The sequence below is a fragment of the Emydura macquarii genome, unplaced genomic scaffold (genome assembly GCF_026122565.2).
Source record: "Emydura macquarii macquarii isolate MOO-44397 ecotype Brisbane River unplaced genomic scaffold, CSIRO-AGI_Emac_v2 contig_431, whole genome shotgun sequence".
Lineage (NCBI taxonomy): Eukaryota > Metazoa > Chordata > Testudines > Chelidae > Emydura > Emydura macquarii.
Genome location: NW_027130568.1, coordinates 14,412,917 through 14,433,789, shown reverse-complemented (window position 1 = coordinate 14,433,789; position 20,873 = coordinate 14,412,917). Strand labels below are relative to the sequence as shown.

General features: G+C 38.8%; 1 protein-coding gene across 1 annotated transcript in view; it reads left to right on the top strand.

Moving 5' to 3' along the window:
• CDKAL1 (CDK5 regulatory subunit associated protein 1 like 1) overlaps positions 1-20,873 on the top strand; it is a 621,365-nt gene that overhangs the window by 492,109 nt on the left and 108,383 nt on the right. Inside the window, exon 13 of the mRNA XM_067537586.1 lies at positions 10,802-10,864. Coding sequence (XP_067393687.1) covers positions 10,802-10,864 — 63 coding nt within the window. The remainder of the gene's footprint in view (positions 1-10,801; positions 10,865-20,873) is intronic.

Here is a 20,873-nt window from a genome sequence, read left to right as displayed (position 1 = left end):
CCTGATGTGGGCTCCAAATGACACCATTGTACTTTAAGTGCACCCCCTTCAGAGCCATCACAGTTGATAGGGTCATTGAATGCTTTGGAACTCATATCTTCCACTCATTTGGATGCTGAACATTCATGTCAAGTCAACATGCTAAAAATCCACGTGGAATTTGAAATTGTGGAAAAATTGGGAGTAAAGAGAGGACAGAATAATAGAGCAGATCGTTTGAGATAAAACAGCAAGACTAGGCAATCCCTTAGGCACATTGGTTTTTTTTCCCCATGACTCATTCCAGCCAGGCAAGTATTAGCTTTTGTCTTCCTCCTTCATTTGGAGCCATATTATACCCCACTGAGCCCTCTTTCTCCTTGTCCTATGACAGGGCGCCCATATGGGGGGAGAAAAGGGTACACCAGAGGACCTGCCGGGCCCGGCCCAAGCTGCAACCCCCATTACCACGAGTTAAAAATTGAGGCTAAATTGTAGATCATGCCTGAGGATATTTATAGAAACGTATTTCCCTCTATCTATGTATCTATTGTCCAGATCTTGTGAGATTTGCTGGAGCCAATCAGAAGCAGTGTTAGAGCAGTCTCAAGCAACATTCTGAACAGTGAGCTGCTGGGCCTGCTGGCTCAGCCCAGTCCCTTCTCTAGAATAGAGAGTGTGCGCTTGTGCAGTTTGTAGTTTGAAACTGAGAGACAGAGAGATTTGTGCTCCTCTCTGTGACATTGTCTGTCATATCAAGATCAAGAACTACCAGTCCGGAAGTTCCTTGTGCATAGGCAGGAGGGAGGGACAGCTGGTGGGAGGGGCAAAGCAAAGCACCATAAGACAGTGGGAGCCACTGCTGCTGCTGCTTCTGGTAGGATTTGCAGGCCCAAAATATATGTGAGTAAGTGTCTAATTCACTCACAGTCATGCATACGTCCCATACTGCCATGTCTGGTGGTGGCTATAAATACAAATCCAGCAGCCATAAACTTAAGGAGGTAAGAGAAAGAGAACTAAAAGAAGCTAAAGGACACCAATCTATCCTCCAATTTTTTAAATCAGGCCTGGTCTACACTTACCTGGCGATTCGGCAGCAGTCGATGAGAGTTATGCAAGCTGCAGAGAGTAGCTTGCGTAACTCCCGTCAACTGCTGTGCTTCTGTTCTGCGCGGCGTCTTCACAGCACTACGCCACTTGAGGGGTATTTTTACTGTGTCGGCTTCCTGATTGATTTAACGGGTCTATACTGACCGCTCAATCGATCCAGAAAGATTGATCTGATGGCAGCAACTTTGCCGCCATCAGTATAGACATACCCTCAGACAGTCAGGCAATATACTAACTAGGGAAGCTGATTCTTGTCTTTTCAAAGATCCAGGCTTGTGGCCTGAAAAGAATGGTTAAACCACCTAGCTATCTTGTCTATTAAATGTGAACTTGCAAGTGAAATCGATTTTGGGGGGCTAATTCATGATTTTCTAATGAAAAGCTAGAAAAATAAAGCTTTAAAGTTAATTGGCCTAATTATAAAATGTTTGCAGTCACATTGGTCCATTAGAATAAAAAAAATCAAGACATTGACAGGATATAATACCTTTATAATGACTAAAAAGTTACAAAATAGTCAGGAAACTTGTAGGACTCTCAGGCTGGGTGTTATGTTAAACAAAAATAGCAAAGGTGGGGCATTTTTCAGAAATGTAGAATATGTAACAGTAATTTCAGAATTCAGATTTTTTCATGGCTCATGAGATTGTATGTATGCGATGAGGGATTGTGGTATGTGTGTGGGAGGGGCCTGTGATACAAGTTTGCACTGGGCCAGAAAAAATTATGCTTGAGCCCTGATGGTGACTACTGTAATGCCAATCCTTCATCTTTTCAGGATGATGGAAAGCATCCAATCCCACTGTCAGACAGCTGAACAGATCAATTTGGGGGTGCACTATGAAGAGAGGAAAACAGAGCACTGTAGCCAAATTGATCCTGGGCTTGGATACTCTGTATACCAACTAAATGCTTAATTAACACAACAATATTTAGTTTGCTATTCATTATAGTTCCATACAGGTATATGTGCCAGTATGGTAGATTTGTAGTCTGAAGAGCAGTTGTTTTATCTTTTACCTATTAATCTGGGATAGTCCTGACACACACACAGAACTCATATTAGTCAAATACTTTTCTGTTGAGGGAGAAACTTAAAAATTATGAAGAATAATGGGTAGAAAGACCATTAGTCCTAAAATACATATGTCAAAATATAATCTATGCACAGGATTTTGGTGAGTCTTAATTAAATGAGAGGTTAGAAGAAGCTGTTACAGAGCACAGCTAAGGGTATTTGGCTGCTGTAACTCCATTTTCACACCTTAACACTTTTGGATTTTCTTTTAAGTGTAACCTTTATATTGAATTTCCTGTGTTTGTGATGCTTGGTTTTGGGATAATTGCACCATCCCTAAATGTAGTTTACTGTAAATTACTGAGATGTATTCTCAATTTTAACTTCATTTTAACATATTTTTTGTCTGAGGAAGTCCTGGGTTTTGTTTTAAATTAAAAGTTTATATACATAATAAACTAAACAAGAAATTTCAAGGGAGTGCTACTATATTTCTATTGATTTGAATCAACCTTAAATCTTTTTAATTTTTTTATTTTTAACTGTCATGGTCAGATTCACCAGTACACTCCACTTGGAGCAGCACAAAACAGCCAGATATGGGCCAGTTAAACTAAGTTTACTGCTGCTTTATTTTGCTAGATCAGCTGGAATGTCCACCACAGTATCCCTCTCTTTCCTGGCCTTCAAATTCCCTCTGCCTCTTGTCCCTCGCTAAATTTCCCTATGCATACATGCTCCAAATTCTCCCTGCCTCTTGCACCTCCCTCTGGTTCTCCTGTGTGCACTCACTCGCACTGCACTGTCCCCGCAACCCCAAGAGCCCTTATAGATTTCCCAATATGCACATACATGCATCCTAGTTCCTCTTTCCCTGCTGGCCTATCTGTTAAATAGATCTGGTGCAATCGGTAGCTTTTGAAGGATATTTAGAATGAATGAACTTTTTGGTGTTGTTTTTCATATCTGAAACTTTACCTGTCATGTAGAATTGTCCCCTTTTAAAATGACCATCATCTTCCATTGTTCTTAATTGGACTGAAGCCACAGTGGCCCTCAGGGAAAATGGTCTGTGGTTTGAGGAGGCAAACACACTCAATTTCATTGAATTATGTGTATGCACGAGTGTGTGTATGTGTGAGTGAGAGTGTGTTTGCATGCATGGGAGACCCATTTCAAGATGACCACCAGTTGAGGGCAGCTGTGGCTTCAGTTGTATTGGGAATAATGGGAGATGGAAGCAATTTTGAAACAGAGCACTTCATGAAATTTTCTGTAGGAGACTATTGTTTGCTTCACCTCTGCTGAGGTAGAAATGTTCAGTTATGAAGAATAATAAGAAAAAGACCATTAATCTTAAATTAAAAAAACAATTTAGCACACACATGACTTCAGTGAGTTTTGAAGAGCATGTTATTCTGTTACTGAGATTATTAGGGCAAAAGAAAAATCTGACAGTGTGCTAAATTTCTTAAAGGATCCATTTTTAATTAATTCTACTTCATGAACGAATTAACACACACTCTACTATGTTATATACACTGTAGGATCATAGTAAAAATCAGTTACAAGCTTATCAAAAACTTCTGTAATCTGACTGCAGCAGAACAGTTCTCCAACATCATTTCTAATAGGGTGATTCGTTGGTTTTGATCAGATTTCTTGTTCTGTTCTTCAGAATAAATTATCTGCAGGCGGTAGTAACTTGGTTATTTCAGTGATTTGGTGCATATTTGTGATGTAATGTAAGTACAGAATTTGAAGGAATGACCATTCAGATCTGCATACAAATGATTAAAAATATGTCCTGGCTAGAGTGGTTCCAACATCTTTCTAAGTTACTTTGTCAATTTATTATATTGTGATTTTTGTTTAGACTGTCAACACCTGTGAGCAATTTAATTGCAGTAGATCTCAGGCTGCTCCAAACTCCAGTCTCTCAGTTATTAGGCTGGAATTTGGAACTGCACAAGGTTCTCTGAGAGACTAAGCACACAGGGTAAAATAGGAGGTGGAGCAGCAATACTGCATCATGTCCCAACACAGGCTACTTATTAAGATAAGAGTATACTGATCATGAGTAGAGCTGAGAGAATAATTGTTGTTTTGTTTTGAACTATAACTGAGTTTTAAAAATATTTTCCTCACTGAAACACAAAATCAAAACAAATGTGTTCAGGTCAAATGAAACCTTTTGAATGTTGATTTGAAAGAACATTTTGAAATGAAATATCGATTCAAATCAATAGTAAAATGTCTAAATGAACCATTTTGACATTTCCTAATTTTTTCCTTCACCTATTTTCTCCCTTACCCACCCTGGCTGAAACTATTCCCTAAATTCAACCCAAATTCACAGATAGTTTTAGTGCCCTGAAAAAGGCATTTTTTGTGAAGTTACTATTTACAGAAAAAAAATTTGCTCAGCTGTAATCAATGAGAGCCTGATACATTAGTGGTGTGGGGAAACTTACAGAATATGAAGTTCTGTGTACCAATTGGTGTTTGGAAAAAAGAATCTGTCTCAAGAAGCCATATTATATTTAGGCTGGACTTTTAAAAATGTATTAAATCCTTTCATCAGTTACATGCTGCCTGGACTCACAAAGTTAGAGTGGGTTTTAATTGCAAATATCTAATTCACTCTGTACTAACTAGTGTGATGGGATGGGAAATGTGGTTTTCCAGTGCTGTGTGAAAGAAAGCAGATGTTGCTATTGTTGTTACTATGTACATGTTGCTAGGTGCTTTACGAACAACTAAAACATGTATTTTCTGTCTCAGAATTTTACAGTTTCATTCTAGGTGTGGCCATTTTGTGAGAGTAACAGATAAATTGCGGGAGGATAAAGAGGGGAATGAGGATTACAGTAAAATCATTTATATGGTTATTTCCTTCTCATTTATCACTCTTATTGCTTCCTTTTACTTTGTGTGTGGGCCCTGAAGAAGAACTGAGTCTTTGAGTGATTCGTACAGGGACAGCAAAGGTACCACCTGGTCACTGGAGAAAGTTCTGTGTGTAGGGAGCATAATAGATAAAGGCAGAAAGACAAGAATATGCGAAGGACTCCAGTGCTGGCACCATTATTAGAGCAAGAGGGGATTGAAGATCTGAGATGTTGGCTGGGTTGGAGTTATTAGGGTCTTGAAGGTGAGGTTAAGAAGTTGAATTTTTTCAAAATTCAAATTCATTCAAATTGGTCACTTTTTTGCAGTAGTTTTTCATATCTGAAACTTTACCTGTCATCCTAATCCACCACTGTTTTTGTCTTTCTGATAGAAGATAGTACTAGGTTTGTATGCAGTACCTATTTTTACTTTGATGAAAGTAGATTTTGAGAATTAATGGAAGGAAAAAGACTGCTCAAAATATGGATTTTTATGAGGCAGTGAAGTGTTTAATATAGTATAATTGATGTCTAGGTGTTTTAATGAGGTATCATCCAGTGACAGAAGTTGTATAAGGAGAGTACAGATTTCTTCATGTTAATGTTGTAAATGTGTTCCTTGATCTCAAACAACTGCAATTCTACCTGAAACTCACATGTTGAAGAGATCTGTAGGCTATACTGTTTAGCAGTGTTTGGGCAATGATATTGTTTAATCCTCATAATATCAAGTCAAAGGAGATGTATTATTATTCTCTACTGTGCTGATTCATCTACCACAGCTATTACACTGCTGGGGTAACCTCAATAAATATGCATTAGTGAGATTAAACCAAAAATATGGTTTCATCTAGAGCACGAATGACGCCTTGGGGAAGGCGGGGGGAATATTAGTTAAATAAGTTTTAATTGTAATTTGATCTTTAAAAAGGCCCTCATTAAAAATGAAGTTTCATAACTAATTTCTGTACTAGAAATAGATGGAATAGATACTTTCTGAAGCTGCAGAAATGTCTCTGAGAGCTGCCTGTTTTGTTTTTCATTTGTTTGGTTTTTGGGGAGGCTAAAAACAGCCAGGATTTTAGTTTGAATAATATAGTCTGCTTTAGCTCTGCCTAACATCAGATATATATATTAGGAAACATATTCATACAGCGATTGAGTATCTCTGAGAATGTGTAGTCAGTTGAATGCATGTCTGGGAAATATTTAAAAGCTGCGCTATTTAATTAATTCTTTCATTTAAAAATATATGCTATCAGGAATTTGTGGTAGTCTAAAAATTTTTCTACTTGAGTGTATAAGGCCCCTTGAGCTCTGATGAAAGATGGTTGAGGTCATTAAGTATTTTGTGCATATTCTATTCTATTATTTTATGTTCTGGTTCTTACATCACTTTCATCACCAAAGTATCTGAGCACTTTCCAGAAGTGTATTGAGCAATTTGACTAGCATCTGCCATATGTGGTTTGTTCTCTCTCTCTCCCTCCCCTTTTCCCCGTGGAGAAATTGTGGGTTGCCCAATACTTCCCATTATAAGGTCCTGTTTTTGGTGGCCTATAATTCTGCCAAATTTTAACCGTTTGTGCCAAAAATGTGCATGCTGGGCGTCTCACTCATGCTGATTTTTTTTTTTTGTTTGTTTGTTTGTTTTTTTTTGTTTGTTTGTTTTGTTTTTTTTGTTTGTGGTGGGGATGGTGAATTTTAGCTAAAACAGTTCCACTTTTTTCCAAGAACAAGGCTAGGGGAAAATATGTTGTTTTGCCCATATTACAAACTCTGTTATCCTTTTCTTTGAATTGCTCTAATGCCCCCATACTTTGGAGCCAAGAAAATTGTAGCAGGGGAATGGCATTTTTGTTAGGATTATGCTTTTTGCTGTCCCTGTGAAAATCTGCCCAAATTTGGCCAAATTATAAAACTTTGAAAAATTATAGTTTACACATGCTAAAAATCCCTGTAGATTCTGGCCTCACTGAGCGTGTTCAAGCCGCTCATAGTTCCTAGTGCTGACCAAAATGCACGTGCCATCCCCACAGAGTGACAGAGTATGCTCTGTACAGCTACAGGAGTGAAGCTGGACTTATCCTGTAATGGCTTCTGAGCAGGGATTTTGAGGATCTCAGTGGTATCTAAATTTTCGATATAGGTGCCTAAGATGGGAGCTAGGTATCTAAGTCATTGTACGCATCTGGGCCATGCTACTGAGACTATAGGGGAGGAGTTGAGCACAGGCATGCTAGGTGCCTAGTACAGGCTCATAAGCACTGGCACTGGGGCGGGAGGGTGAGAAAACCCACGGACATGAATGGAGCAGTTCACACCTCTCAGAGTGATTGTTTCAGGCTGTATTCCTCTCCTTGGGATGTTCTTGTTCTGCTGAGAACATTTCATCAAGATGCATCGGCTACTTCACACCTCTCTGAACCTTCTGTACTACAGATGAATGCGTAGAGCCCATTTCCCATATGCTAGACTGAGATGTGGGGTAAGAAGTTTGCATCTCCACTCTCCTGTCCCTTCTTGCCTCCAGCTGGTATGTGCACGCCTCACAGCCCCACCAATTTAGCTCTTCTCCTTGACCTTCCCAGGGGCATGGAGTAGCAAGGAAGAGGATGAAGCCAGGACAGGGAGGCTCTAAGCAGCAGGGATATATGTGTGGAGAGCCTGGAGCAGCAGGGATGTGTGGAGACCCATGTATGGAATGGGGCTCAGAACAATAGGTATGATAGTTGGAGCACTGGAAGAGCTCAGGGAGTCTGAGCAGTTTGGGGGGTGGAATGTTATCAGAGTTGTAGGGGGAAGTGTTGGAACATTGCAGGAAAGAGCAAAATGGAAAAGGAGAGAGTCAGAGTTTTGCGGTGGGTGATATTGGGATGGCTTCAGCTCTGCCTTCACATCCATCAATCAGTGATGGATCAATCAGTGCCTTGGAATCTTTCATTTATTTATCCTCAAAACACCCCTGTGAGTTAGGGAAGTAACAGTTACTCCTATTTTTAAAGATGGGGAAACTGAGGCACAGAAAGGCAGTCTTGCACAAGTGACTTGCCCAAGGCCACACAGGAAATCTGTTGCGGAGCAGGGAATTGAACCTAAGTATCCCAAGTTCCAGGTCCTAACTACTGGACCATTTGTCCTTTTATGTTCCCTATGTCTGTTCCCCTCCTTTCAGAAATTGCCCTCAGTGACTCAATGCTCGTTCTTGCACTGTTCCTACATATTCTCCCCAGTTCCTCAACCTGTGGATCTTGTACTGATGCCTACATCTTGATGGAAAGGACAGTTGGGAAGGGAGAACCAGGCTGTGCTGGACAGTCAAAAAGATTGGAGACAAAGAGATGATGCAGAGTCAGCAAAGGGACTAACAGGCAGCCAGTGCATTCTGTGGCCAGGATAATCATTGCCAAGGAGTCAGAGGTAGTGGAGTGGGAAAGCTGAGTTCTGATAAATAGGGCTGCTGAGAATTTTTTTTTTTTTTTTTATAAAAACAAGGACATTAAATGCCCAGAAACTTTGATAATGCAGAGTTAAGGTTGCCCAGTGGCCTTCTAGAATGTGAAGAATGACTAAACTTTGAAAACCAGGAAGCAGAGATTTATAGTGACACACATTTAAACCTCTGAAAAACAAGAAATGCAAAATGGTTACATATTCCCCTTCCTGGAGTGGAGGGACTGGCTTGAATGTGTTGGGGGAGATAGGGTGGTCCAGGGACATGGCTGGAGAGACATACCTTAACTTGCATGTCCTCCAATGGAAAGAGTGCAAGACAGCTTGCATACAGTGTGTAAGACAGGGTATCCAAGCTTTGCCTAACTGAGGGACACATGGCAGTTTGCCATGAGTCTAAGGGCTGCAGCTGGCTTTTCTGTCATACAATTCTATTGGTTTTCTTAAAGCAATTACAATAATATAATAAAAAGCACATCATGAGCATTAGAAAAGAAGGGGTAAGAAGAGAGGAGGGAAGAGCTGTCACTAGTAAGGGCAAATAAAAATTACACTTTTCCCAGATATTTCTATGAAATCTGATAGAAGTTCCAAGTTTGACTCATCTTTTTTTGTTTATTTCCTTTTTGCATACTTACACATTAAGATTTTATTAAGGAACTTAGTAAATGGTAATTTAGCTATAGTTTTCCAATTTATCATGCTGTTTCTCTGAATAAGTGACAGGGAAGGCATTTGGAATGCCTGGTAACCCAGACTGGTGGATCTGAGGAGTTGAAATACCTGAGATAGCCAATGTTTTTAATCATTTGGAAATAACACTGGTATACCTAATGCTGAAGATATCATGCTAAGATCTTTTCTTTGGAGAAAACATACTGTATTGCTGTACAGCAGGAAGAAGAAACTACAATAACAAAAAATTATTTTAGAGTTTACTGATAGAGAAACCCACTAGTCTCACAGAAACAACTCTTCTTATTAGGTATTACTTACACTAAAAAGATTCAGCTATATAAATGCCTCTTTTATATTGAAAACCATCATTTACCCTGCTTGTTTAGAGAGGGAGAGCTTATTATTCACTTGATTCTTCAGTGCTGGTAACTAAAACACAATCACAGAAAAAGAATGACTTAGTGACCCTAACTATCCTAGCTGAAGGTACCTTCATAAGTTTGGATTGGCCTGGAAACCAGAATCACAGCATGGAATATGAAGACGTTGTATTTGCACTTTTAACTGAAAATAAAAGTAGTGTCAAAATGGGAATTTTTCCTTTTGGATCATCAAAGATAACTTAAATTGCCTACTACTTTCCGGCTGGTTAAAATAAACATTGCAGTCATGCAACCACCTGTTTAGAGTCCAAAGTGCTATAAATATTAATTGATGCATCTAATTAGATGGTGAACTTGTCTGACTTAAGTGCAGCCTACAGGCCAAAATACAACCTAAGAGTTCAAGAACATGGCATGTACATGCCTCTGGTTTACTTAAGTTTACAGCATGCAATGATCCATCTTTTCCTAAGCAGCAAGGTTGCTCCTTTAGTTAACAAGGAACTTTGCATAATTGGATTTTCAGCCTCTGTGGGGCACATGTCTATATTGAATATGAAAGCAGCTGCAGTCAGCAATATTTTGTCAAGTTAGATGCAGCTGAAAGATTGTATTTAATTTTCCCTACAGAGGGTCTGATTAACTTCCATTGAACTTAGCGAAAAGTCTTCATTGATTTCAGTAGACGTTGGATTCAGCCAACAGTGACTATTTCTTCCCCTTTCTCTCTCTGCACCATATCTTCAGTTACAGAAGATTTTGTCTTGGGGCATTAAATATCATGGCATCTATTAATTGTCCACAGTCAAGGTTACAGCAATGTTAACGGCAAAAGAATAATACAAATAATAAATGAGGCTACTTTAAACTGCCATTAAACCTAATCTACTGTAAAACTAAACTATGAATAAATGCTAGAATTATAAGTAAATCTCTGCAGGTTGAGGGCCTATTTTTCAAGTATGTTCCAAAACATTATAGATGATTTCTTGTAAAGAACTCTCAGATATTCACAGATTCCATTGATGTTACAGATGTATAAATACTTGCCTTATTTTTATTAAGTTAATGGCCTTAAATTTATTAATGAATAATATGTTAGCTCTTTCTTGTGATATTAAATAACCTTACCATGTATAAACTGTACTTCACACCTGCAATTCAATTAGTAAGTCTGCAGATCATACATGTCTATACCTGTATAAAGCATTTTAAAATCTGCAGTTCCTTTCTTTTGCCCTTTAATTTTGCTAATACATTTATTTATTATTATTATTGTTCTGCAGAAAAAGCAAAGAACAAAGGATCTATCCCAACTGTTTCATTCATACAATCCTTACGATCATAAGGTAAGAAAAAAAATACACTAGCAGTATTTTTTGTCTAGTACAGTTCCAAACATTTAAGATAACTATATTTTCTGATTAGTATAAAGGTGAAAGGGAATAAAGAAAATCTTGAAGTGGCTCTAAAGTATATTAACTTTCTTTTAATTGTAATATGCTAAATGTATCGCTGCATTTCTTTTTGCCTAAGCCTGAAAAGCTGTATTGCTCGATTTCGTATTTGTGAAACCCACACTCTCACTGACTTCCTAGAAATATAATTTATGGATTGATACTGAATCTTATAAAATCAGCACATATGGTATTTGATACACTTTTTTCTTAAGCTTGTTCCTCTTGAGTACATTGGTTAACTTGTTATGCCAGCTAAGCCTTGAAATATGCTATACTCGTGGATTACCTGTTGATTCTGGAGGTATCATTTGTTAACAGAAAGCCTGCTGGGTGTTCTGAGGAAGAAGAGAACACAATAATTCATGAGTTTGTGCCTTTAAGCAAGCACAGCTGATCTTGTAACTATTTGTTATCAATATAGTGACCTGCTTTAGTGGTGTTGCTATTTTGTGAAGCACTAAGTATTAGTGCAATTTGGAAAATACGGAATTTTTAAAAAGTAATAGTTAGACATCTTGTCATTCCTACTAGTAAGTTATGATCAAGTGGCACAAATAAATACATGTTGGAAATAAAGAACTGTTCCTTGAATATATTTTTAATGGATTGAATAACTTCATACAGTTTGTTACTCTGATATTTCCATATCAACTAGTTATCTTGAGCACTGACAAATTTGCAAAAGCATTATCAAACAGTAGATATATAATTGTTAAAATTATTTTCAAGTTACATCCCTCACTTTTAAATGTCTTTTTTGTAGCTAGATTTCTATCATTTGTATGGTCTGATAGTGCAGGTGTTAACAGCTGGTGGAAATTGACAAATGTTATGAGTAAAGGAAATAAGTGACAAGATTTCTGATGGAATTATTGTGTTTTTAAGCTGGAGCAGTTTAAGGCAAATGTACTAGTAGATCAATTACAATCTAATAAAGAGAAGCAACTGTGAAGAGCCAAAAGCTTTGATACTCTTCTTCTTGTCTAAATTCTCCTGTACTAAACACATTCTTTTATTCATAGTACAAGGAAATTCCATAATTCTTTTATTAGCACTCTTAATGGAGCTTGGCCATTTATAACTCCTGCTGCCTTCCTGTTCATATCCTTTGTGGCATTATATCAAAGTATCCTCAGATGATTTTGGCTTCAGTTGTGAAGACTTATACACTCCTTTACAAATTAGTCATCAGGCAATGTGGAACTGAATATAAATGCTTAGATATGTTTCCTTTTGATCTTTGTTTTAGGACCTTTAATAAATTATTAAAAGTAGCAGAATTGCTTGATGATTGATTTTTGAAGCTCACAAGGTTTATTCTTTTGGCACTTTCATGCTTGCTCCATGTATTCATGTGAGTGTCTGAAAGAGTAAAAGGAACAAGAGAAGAAATGGAAGTTGTAAGGGGAGACTCCTCCCCTCCCATTTTAAAAAAATTCTGCCTATGCAGGTTTTCCTCAGTGCAATCCTCTTCCCATTGGCAACGGGCTTAGAGAACCAGCTGCAAGTGTTCTGGCTGCATGCAGTTAGTTTCCAGTTTAACCCTTCATTCTGATATTCACAACTGATAAAATTCCTAGTTTTTAATTTTAATCACAAATCTAACAGTCACATTAATCAAAATTGTATGGATAGTTCAGATAAATCAGTCCGAATTCAAAGCCAGGAGAGACCATCAGATTGTCTAGTCTGACTTCCTGCATATAATAGGCCACCAATGCCATCCAGAACCACACACTAAGCCCAACAACCAACTGCAATATGATTAAAAACTTTACTTTGAAAATTAAGATTTCAATTTTATAAACACTAATTGCTAGCACTTAAACTAGAGGTGCATGAAATATCAATTTTGAAAAGTAAATTTTAAAATATTATCGAATTATGTTGTGACAGTGCTGTATAAACGCTAAAACACCTGGCTGGTGAATGAATATATTGGTTTTATTCTCTCTATTTTGGCTGATTTTATTGGTTGGCCAACAGATTTGTGTGAATTTTTTTTTTAATTGTAGCATAGAGATTTACCAGTGTACCTTCATTATGGTATTGCAAAAACACAGGTGATTCAGATCCATGTTCTGGTTTATTTGAACCACCAAAGTTCAGGGTTTGTGGGTGAGCTGGATAATAGGTTTGGTTCTCTAAAGTGGAGCAAAGTGGTGATTAAAAGGAGATGAATAGAGCTGGGAGGGCTATTCACAAAGGTTAAAACTGATCAAGATAGGAAGAAACCCCACCAGCTTTGGCGTCTGTCACAAGAGAGTCTTATGGGGTAATGCAGCATTGCTTCATCCTTTGATGATGGGATACACAATAGGCAAGAGAAGACATTTATCTGAAAAAAGTTCATGTCCATGAGCAAGCCTTTAGCCAGCCAAACAACAAGAGATGTCTGTGTGCAGTGAATGGTACCTCCTTCTGACTTCCCAGGCCTATTTTTATATGTGCTGTTCTTTAGACTTGATCAGTATGGAGAATCTGTATCAATGATTTAAGAAAAAAAAATTAAAACAGTTGTTCCAGAGGATTTTGCCTCTCAAAATATGTACATATTCAATGCAATGTTCTGCACTGTAAAAAATTTACAGGCATTTCAAATACTGTTTATATTTAACTATCTTTTTTCCTAGAAGGAAGAGGCAATTGAATTGGGGTGCTTGTCTTTTGCAAATGAGGGGAGCCAGTTCTCCTTTAGAATAAAGAATTTGCAGTTAGGATCTGTCATCTTTCCCAAACAATTATTATTGCAATTCTCCTCAGCTAAGGAGGTGGAACTTAGAGGGAAAGAGGGATTCCTCCATGCCAGGGAAAAGAAGAGGAGAGCGAGTGCTGCCTCTTATTTTAGCAAAGGAAGGGGTGTTGTGCTCCTTTCTTTAAGCCATTACTATTCACAGTAAACAATTTATTTAATTCATTTTCCCTCCTCTTATTCTTTAACTGAATCCAGATAATTATGGCTCTCAAGAACTGTTGTCTATGACTTGATCTGGTCTATTCTACTCAGTGGCACTTTTCCACTTACAGTGCCTGCAGCCCTGTGGCTTTTGTAACTACTGTACCACCAAAATCCAAGTTGTAGCAGCAGTTGTGAAGACATGAAAACTCTCTCAAAAACCTGAAATCAGATGCATGTGAAGTGCTCCCAGTTTTCAAGTGAAAAATTTAGTTTCTAAAATGTATCATTTGGTAATGATTTTGATATATATGAATGAATTTGATATATATATATGTGGGGCACTCCCCGCTTTGCTTAATAAACGGCCACTGTGGGGGAATCCTATTATTGACATGTTTACCCTTCTTCCAGAATATACAGTTTTGCATAGCTTTTCTAGCAATAGATTTCACCAAACTCTTTTTTAAAGTGTTTTTAGAGTTCTGTGGAGAAATACAGAAGTTCATTTCTGGGCAATTTATTTCTATTTCTGAAATACTTGCCTTTGTGCCTGTGTTTATATAGGGCATGGATCTTAAAGCTTTAAAATCCTGCATTCTTGGGGGTGAACACTGTGTTATTTCATCTTTTTCTTTTAGGTGTATTATCTTGTTACAACACTACTATTTCTGCAATAAAATATATAAATCTGTTTTCCCGAGATCCACATAAACATAAGAAATATTTCTCAAAAGACTATCACAGTGAGCAAAGCTTTAAATAAATTAAACTTAAAAATTACAGATTTTTCTTTTTTCTTCAGCTATACCCTGGTCACTTATAATATTTCATTTAATTTAAAAGCATGTGTTGGCAAAAAAATGCCATTGGAACCTTTACACTTTGCATTTTAATAATTCAGTGTTGTCCTAAGATAAATCTTTGACTGTCCTGTCTGTAGAGAATGCTTAGATTTTCTAATGTTTTTCTCCCAAGTCATACTTGTCCTTTAAAACCAGTGACCTTGTTGTTAAAAGTTGTCAAAGTAGTTGTGATAATAGTTTAGTGAGTCAAAACTACTTAAATTTGGGGAACTTTGCATGTACGTCAGAGCCCAATGCACATAAAATGTCCAGGTTCAGCACTACAGAGCCCTGCATTGTCAGTGTCATTTTTTGTTGTTGGAGGGTCAGCCCAAATTTCGTATGGTTACACTATCAGTGATTATACCCTCATTAGAAAAAGGCATGTGGTTTACGGCTCTTGATATGATATTTTCACATAGACATTCATCCGGCCCACAGATGTTTCCAGAGATTTACAGTCAGCTCACAACATTTCCAATATAGAGTTCTTTCCTTCGACCTCACCACTGCTCCTAGAATTTTCACCAAGGTTTTCTCCATTGTGGCAACCCACATCAGGCGTCATGGGGTCCTCATGTTCCCATATCTTGACGACTGGCTCCTGACAGCACGGTCCAGACGTGAAACCCAAGTTTCAATCTCCATGTTGCTTGGCCTCCTTTCTTCCCTCAGAGTCAGTATCAATGCCAAAAAATCAACCTTAAACCCCACACAATGTCTAGACTTTATAGGGGCCACCATGAACTCTGTCATGGCATGAGCCTACCTACAACGGGACAGGTTCTGGAGTCTGCAAGAACTCATAATTTGAATAGTGAACCATCCTTTGATCATGGCCAGAACTTGCCAGTCCCTCCTGGACACATGGCCTTGTGCACATACATCACCGCCTTTGCTTGACTTCACCTTTGCTGCCTCCAGATTTGGCTTCAGACAGTTTATTCACCCAATCATCATACCATGGATCTAAGGCTAACAGTTCCCCCTAAGATAATCTCATTCCTCCACTGATGGAGTGACCCACGTCAGATCTGCATAAGGATTCCCTTCCTACCCCTCTCTCTGAACAAGATTATTATCATCAAGACTTTCTTCCGAGGATGGAGACTGCACATAGCTGAACACATGACACAGGGAACATGGACTCATTGGGAGTCAAGAATGCACAACAACATTCTGGAGCTCCGAATGGTCAGGAAGGCATGCCAAGCCTCATCTGTTCCCATCATATTGTCATCATGTCAGACAACACCACAACTGTATGCTACATTAACCGACAGGGGCATGAGATCAACAACTCTGTGCTCAGAAGCAGTCACCCTTTAGAACTCATGCATTGCCCACCGGATCATCTTATCTGCAGCTTATCTCCTAGGGACACAGAATGTGATTGCAGACTCACTCAGCAGATAATTTCTGATAGACCGTGAGTGGGAACACCATGACACCGTACTTCAGGATATTTTCACCAAATGGGGAACTCTAACCAGAGACCTCTTTGCCTCCCCAGAGTGTAGCACATACTGCTCCAGAGGGACTTGGGATACTACTCTCAGGGCGACGTTCTCATCCTCACCTGGCTGGACAAATTCAATTACACTTTTCCTCCTTTCGTGCTCCTACCACGAGTGGGCTTCACAAGATCAGATGAGACAAAGTGACAGTCACCCTGATCACCCCCTACTGGTCCAGACAGTTTGGGTTTCCCAACCTCCTTTGTATGTCTGCCCATCTCTCTCATCCCTATGCCTGTTCTCCCCGATCTCCTGACACAACTCAATAGCAACATTGTCCATCCCAATCTCCAGGCGTTTCACCTTAGAGCCTGGTATTTGGATGGGCATTTTCTCTGGAACAGGCGTGTTCATCGGACTTGTAGAACATCCTCTCCAGCAGCAGGAAGGACTCCACTAGGCACTGTTACTGAGCCAAGTGGAAATACTTTGCCTCCTGGGCAGAACGCAAGGGACTTTCCCCAGAAGCAGTGGGGATTTCGCTCCTCCTGGACTACCTCCTGTCCTTCAAGGCACTGGGTCTCACCCTCAACTCTCTCAAGGTCCACCTAGTGGTAGTTAGCACCTTTTGTCCCCCCTGCTGGAAGGACACTTCATCTTTACCTACCTGTTGGCTGCTAGGTTTTGGAAAGACCTCATCAGAACCTTCCCACCTGTACAACCTATTGCCCCCCAATGGGTTCTCAACATGGTTTAATCTATACTAATGAAACCGCTTTTTTAACTGCTGGCATCATGTTCTGTGTCTCTCTCCTTTCCATAAAAGTTGCCTTCCTTGCCATCACATCCGGGAGAAGGGTCAGTGAGCTCAGGGCCACGATGTCAGCCTCTCCTGTCATGACTTTCCGTGCACTAAGTATCCATGTACCTGCATCCCAAATTTTTGCTAAAAGGTCATCTCCCAGTTTCACATTGATCAATCTAGTCACTTTCCTGCTTTCTTCCAGAAGCCACATGCCTCAGAAGAGAAATGACAACTCCATTCCCTCGATGGCTGTTGGGCCTTGGCCTTCTACCTGCAGAGGAGAAAACTGATCAGGAGATTCCCCAGGCTGTCACAATAGCTGAATGGGTTAAAGGGCAGGTGATCTCCACACAACATATCTCTAAGTGGATTTCCATGTGCATTATGCTCTGTTATCAACTATCCAACCTCCTGCAACCAATAGGGGTACAGGTCCATTCAAGGAGAGCACAGGCTTCAGTCATGGCCTCCCTCCATGACGTACCGCTTTGGAATATCTGTAGAATGGTTACATGGAGTTCAGTACGCACCTTTGCTTCACATTGCACCTTAGTGCAGGACTCGGTGATGGATGCCTTCCTCCTTTGGCACGGCTGTCCTCCGTTTATCTCTTGCATCTGCATCCTCCTCCAACTTAGGTACTGCTTATTAGTCACCCTTAGTGGAATACAATAGGAACCATCACTTAAGAGGAGGAGGCTACTTACCTGTAATTGGAGGTTCGTTGGGTGTGTGTGGTCCCTTTGGCATTTCACTTCTTGCCCTCCTTCCCCTCTGCTGCAGACCTGCAGTGGAGAAGGAACTGGAGATGTGGTCAATCTGCCCAGCCCTTTATTACCTCGAACAAAACCATGATGCGCGTAGCAACAGACCCTACTTTCAAATTCTCTGGCTCCGGACACATGGTGTGCATGCATAAATCCCTCAGTACAATACAGATAAGGACCACTCGAAGAACCTCCAGTTACAGGTAAGTAATCTCCTCTTAGTCTGTGCTATGGCACATATGTGTATCTATCTAATCCATCTCACCTAATCATGTTTCTAATAATGCCCAAATGGTTGACCACTTAGATAAGCATATAACTAAGCCAATTTAGGTCACATGATTCTTTCTCATTAGTTTTTTTAGCTATCTATGGGCCAGATATAGAACCTCTTGAAATCAATGAGAAAATTTCCCTTGACGTCAGTGGACTCTAGATCAGTTCCTATGCACATCTCCTTAGTTGACTCATTTAGTTATAATAAAATTATCTGTATTGCTGATGCTGGAAGGTGTAAATGGCTATTATCAACACAGACCTAATAGACATCCATTTGTGTACTAAGCACCCTTTATTTGGACTAAATGGAGGGAGCAGTTAAGAGCTTTTTTGTGATAGCTGAAACACTAGAAGCAACCACCCAAGGCATGGCACATCAGGGCAAAGCATGAGTAGAAGCTAAACCGTGTGGCCCTGAGACTAATTACACATGCAGGATCTGGGGCAATGATTGGTAGTGACGATATGTCTGTGCATCAGTGAGAAGCAGAAAGCTAGCAGATAGTGAGAGAAGTTGTACTGAGTATGGTTCTGGGAGGGAGCCAAGAAAGAGGAAACCAAGTAAACTGCCTCCTGTTGTTTGTTTCTACTGTGTTCATGGAAACAGGACTTGTGTACTTCTTTATACATAAACAGGATTGCACCAAAGAAACACCTGACTCCATCAGTTTCTCTTCCTAACAGAAACAACCCAACAAGGCCCCAAATACTGGCTAACCGTTCCGGCTACACAGGGCAACACTATTGTACTACATTAATTATCTTTAAAAATGTGTTGCTCAAAAATCTGTAATTTTGATTTGTCTGCTCTTTAGTATAACTTTGATTACATGAGAGAATGCCTACATACTAAAAAAAATATTTATCTGGAAAACATTTTCACAAGCATCTTACTCAAAAAAGTAGCCTCCTTACAGACTGATACCCAAAACACCAAGATAGACTATGGAAGAAACCCTTTTTATTTGAAAAATAAAATGTCACATCTGTCATAATTGAAAATATTAACCGCAGACTTAATTTTTGAAAGAAGCTTGTGAAAATTAGGAACATAAGAGTTGCAGCATTAAATATAACTAACAGGTGAGGCTTGCACCTTTCAATAATCCATGCAATGCTACAGTTCTAGCATTCCCTGATTCCCCAAGGTTCTCTGTCTTCTGCATCACTGTTAATTACAGACAATGTTAGGAATTTCACATCTAGTCGCCTTAAAGAGTCCTCTGTTTTACACATGAATTCTACGAGCTATCATGTAAAAGAAATGATACTCATAGTTTGAGTAGCCCCAATCAGATGCTGACATTTTAAAAAATATAAATGCTAGAAAAGACCCTTTTCAGAATTGCTATAAAACATAATAGGCAATAATCCTGTCACGTTTCATATTTTTTTCTGAAGAGAGAATTGGTTTTTGTAATATTAATTGTATGTTTTTCTGTGAGTATGCATAATAAGCACCACTTCCATGGATGTGCAGATTGCATTTCTGAGGCAGAATTTTAAAAAGACCGTTTCTTTTGAGAGACTGTCTCTTGCTTCAGATTTCTCAGTTAATGATTTGCATTTATGACTTGGGAAAATAACAAAACTTTCCCTAGCATCCATTAATTCCAAGAACAAGCACTGTACTGTATCAAAAGGCTGCTACAATTTGTCAGGCCTATATTAGAAGCCATAGTTCGAATTTCCTGATGCAGGAGCACAGGTACTTTGAAGTGTTCTTCTGGAAAATGAGACATGCTACTGAGTTGTTGTCGACTGGCTTGCACAGAGCCTTTTACTGATGCCTTAAAAGAGATCTGACATTTAATTTAATTGATCATACGTCAAATATGACCAGATATTTGTGGAAAACATGCTCATTGTAACTTCAAAAACAAGGCACTGGATTGGTTCATTTTATTTATTTCTTTCCATGGTCAGCATTGAACTTTGGAGTAGATTACATAAGGCTCTTTTGTGCACTTGTGATATGTTGTGAGGTTTGAAAAAAGACCAAAGGAGGAACACTTCAGTGGTCTTTTGCTAATGGCACACTTGAACATTGCTTGATGGAAAAGAAAATCTAAAGGTCTGAAAAGCTGCAACTCTTTCTTCACTTAACTATCACCTGTATTCAAGTTCATTCTCTCTTACTATCTGAAACGAAACACAGCAGGCAAATATTTGGGGTTTCAGAAAGATCAGTTCAGTTTCTAAGAGCATATAGAGTTTTGGAGGCAATAAACTAACAAAATATTACAATGGAGAGGCTGGCTTGCTTACTGAAAAGCTTGCTTGGAAGGAGGAGGACGTACTGCCCTTAATTCAGTACAAGTAATTTAAATTTCAAGAAATGAACAGTTATATAATCCAATTATAGATATATCTTGCATCCTACATCAATGGAAAAAGTACTGGTTTGCTGCTATAAAACCAGTGATTGCTTTTGTTTTGCATCACTGATGAATACAAATATGTAAAAATATGCAATATATCGGTGTTGAGTGTTGTGGTTTAAAACTGTACAGCAACAATTGTTGACATTTAATCACAGAACGTGAAAAAAAAGAAGCCACTACGTTTTGATCACCAAGTTGTTTGGGATGACTGCCTTAGTTTTCAGACTGAAAAGTGGTTGTATTTTATTCAAGAATGACAGATTTTTATCATAGAAACAATGCAACCTTTCTATAAACTGTCTTGTCACCAGACATGCATTAAAAATAGGCAAGATTGTAAGCAAAGGTAATAAAATGACAAAGTATTGACTTCGACGGTGTCTAGTGAGCTACCAGAGTTAATGTCTTATTTAAATATCTTAATGATTTTGAAGAGAGTATAAGTAACATGCTAATGAAATTCAC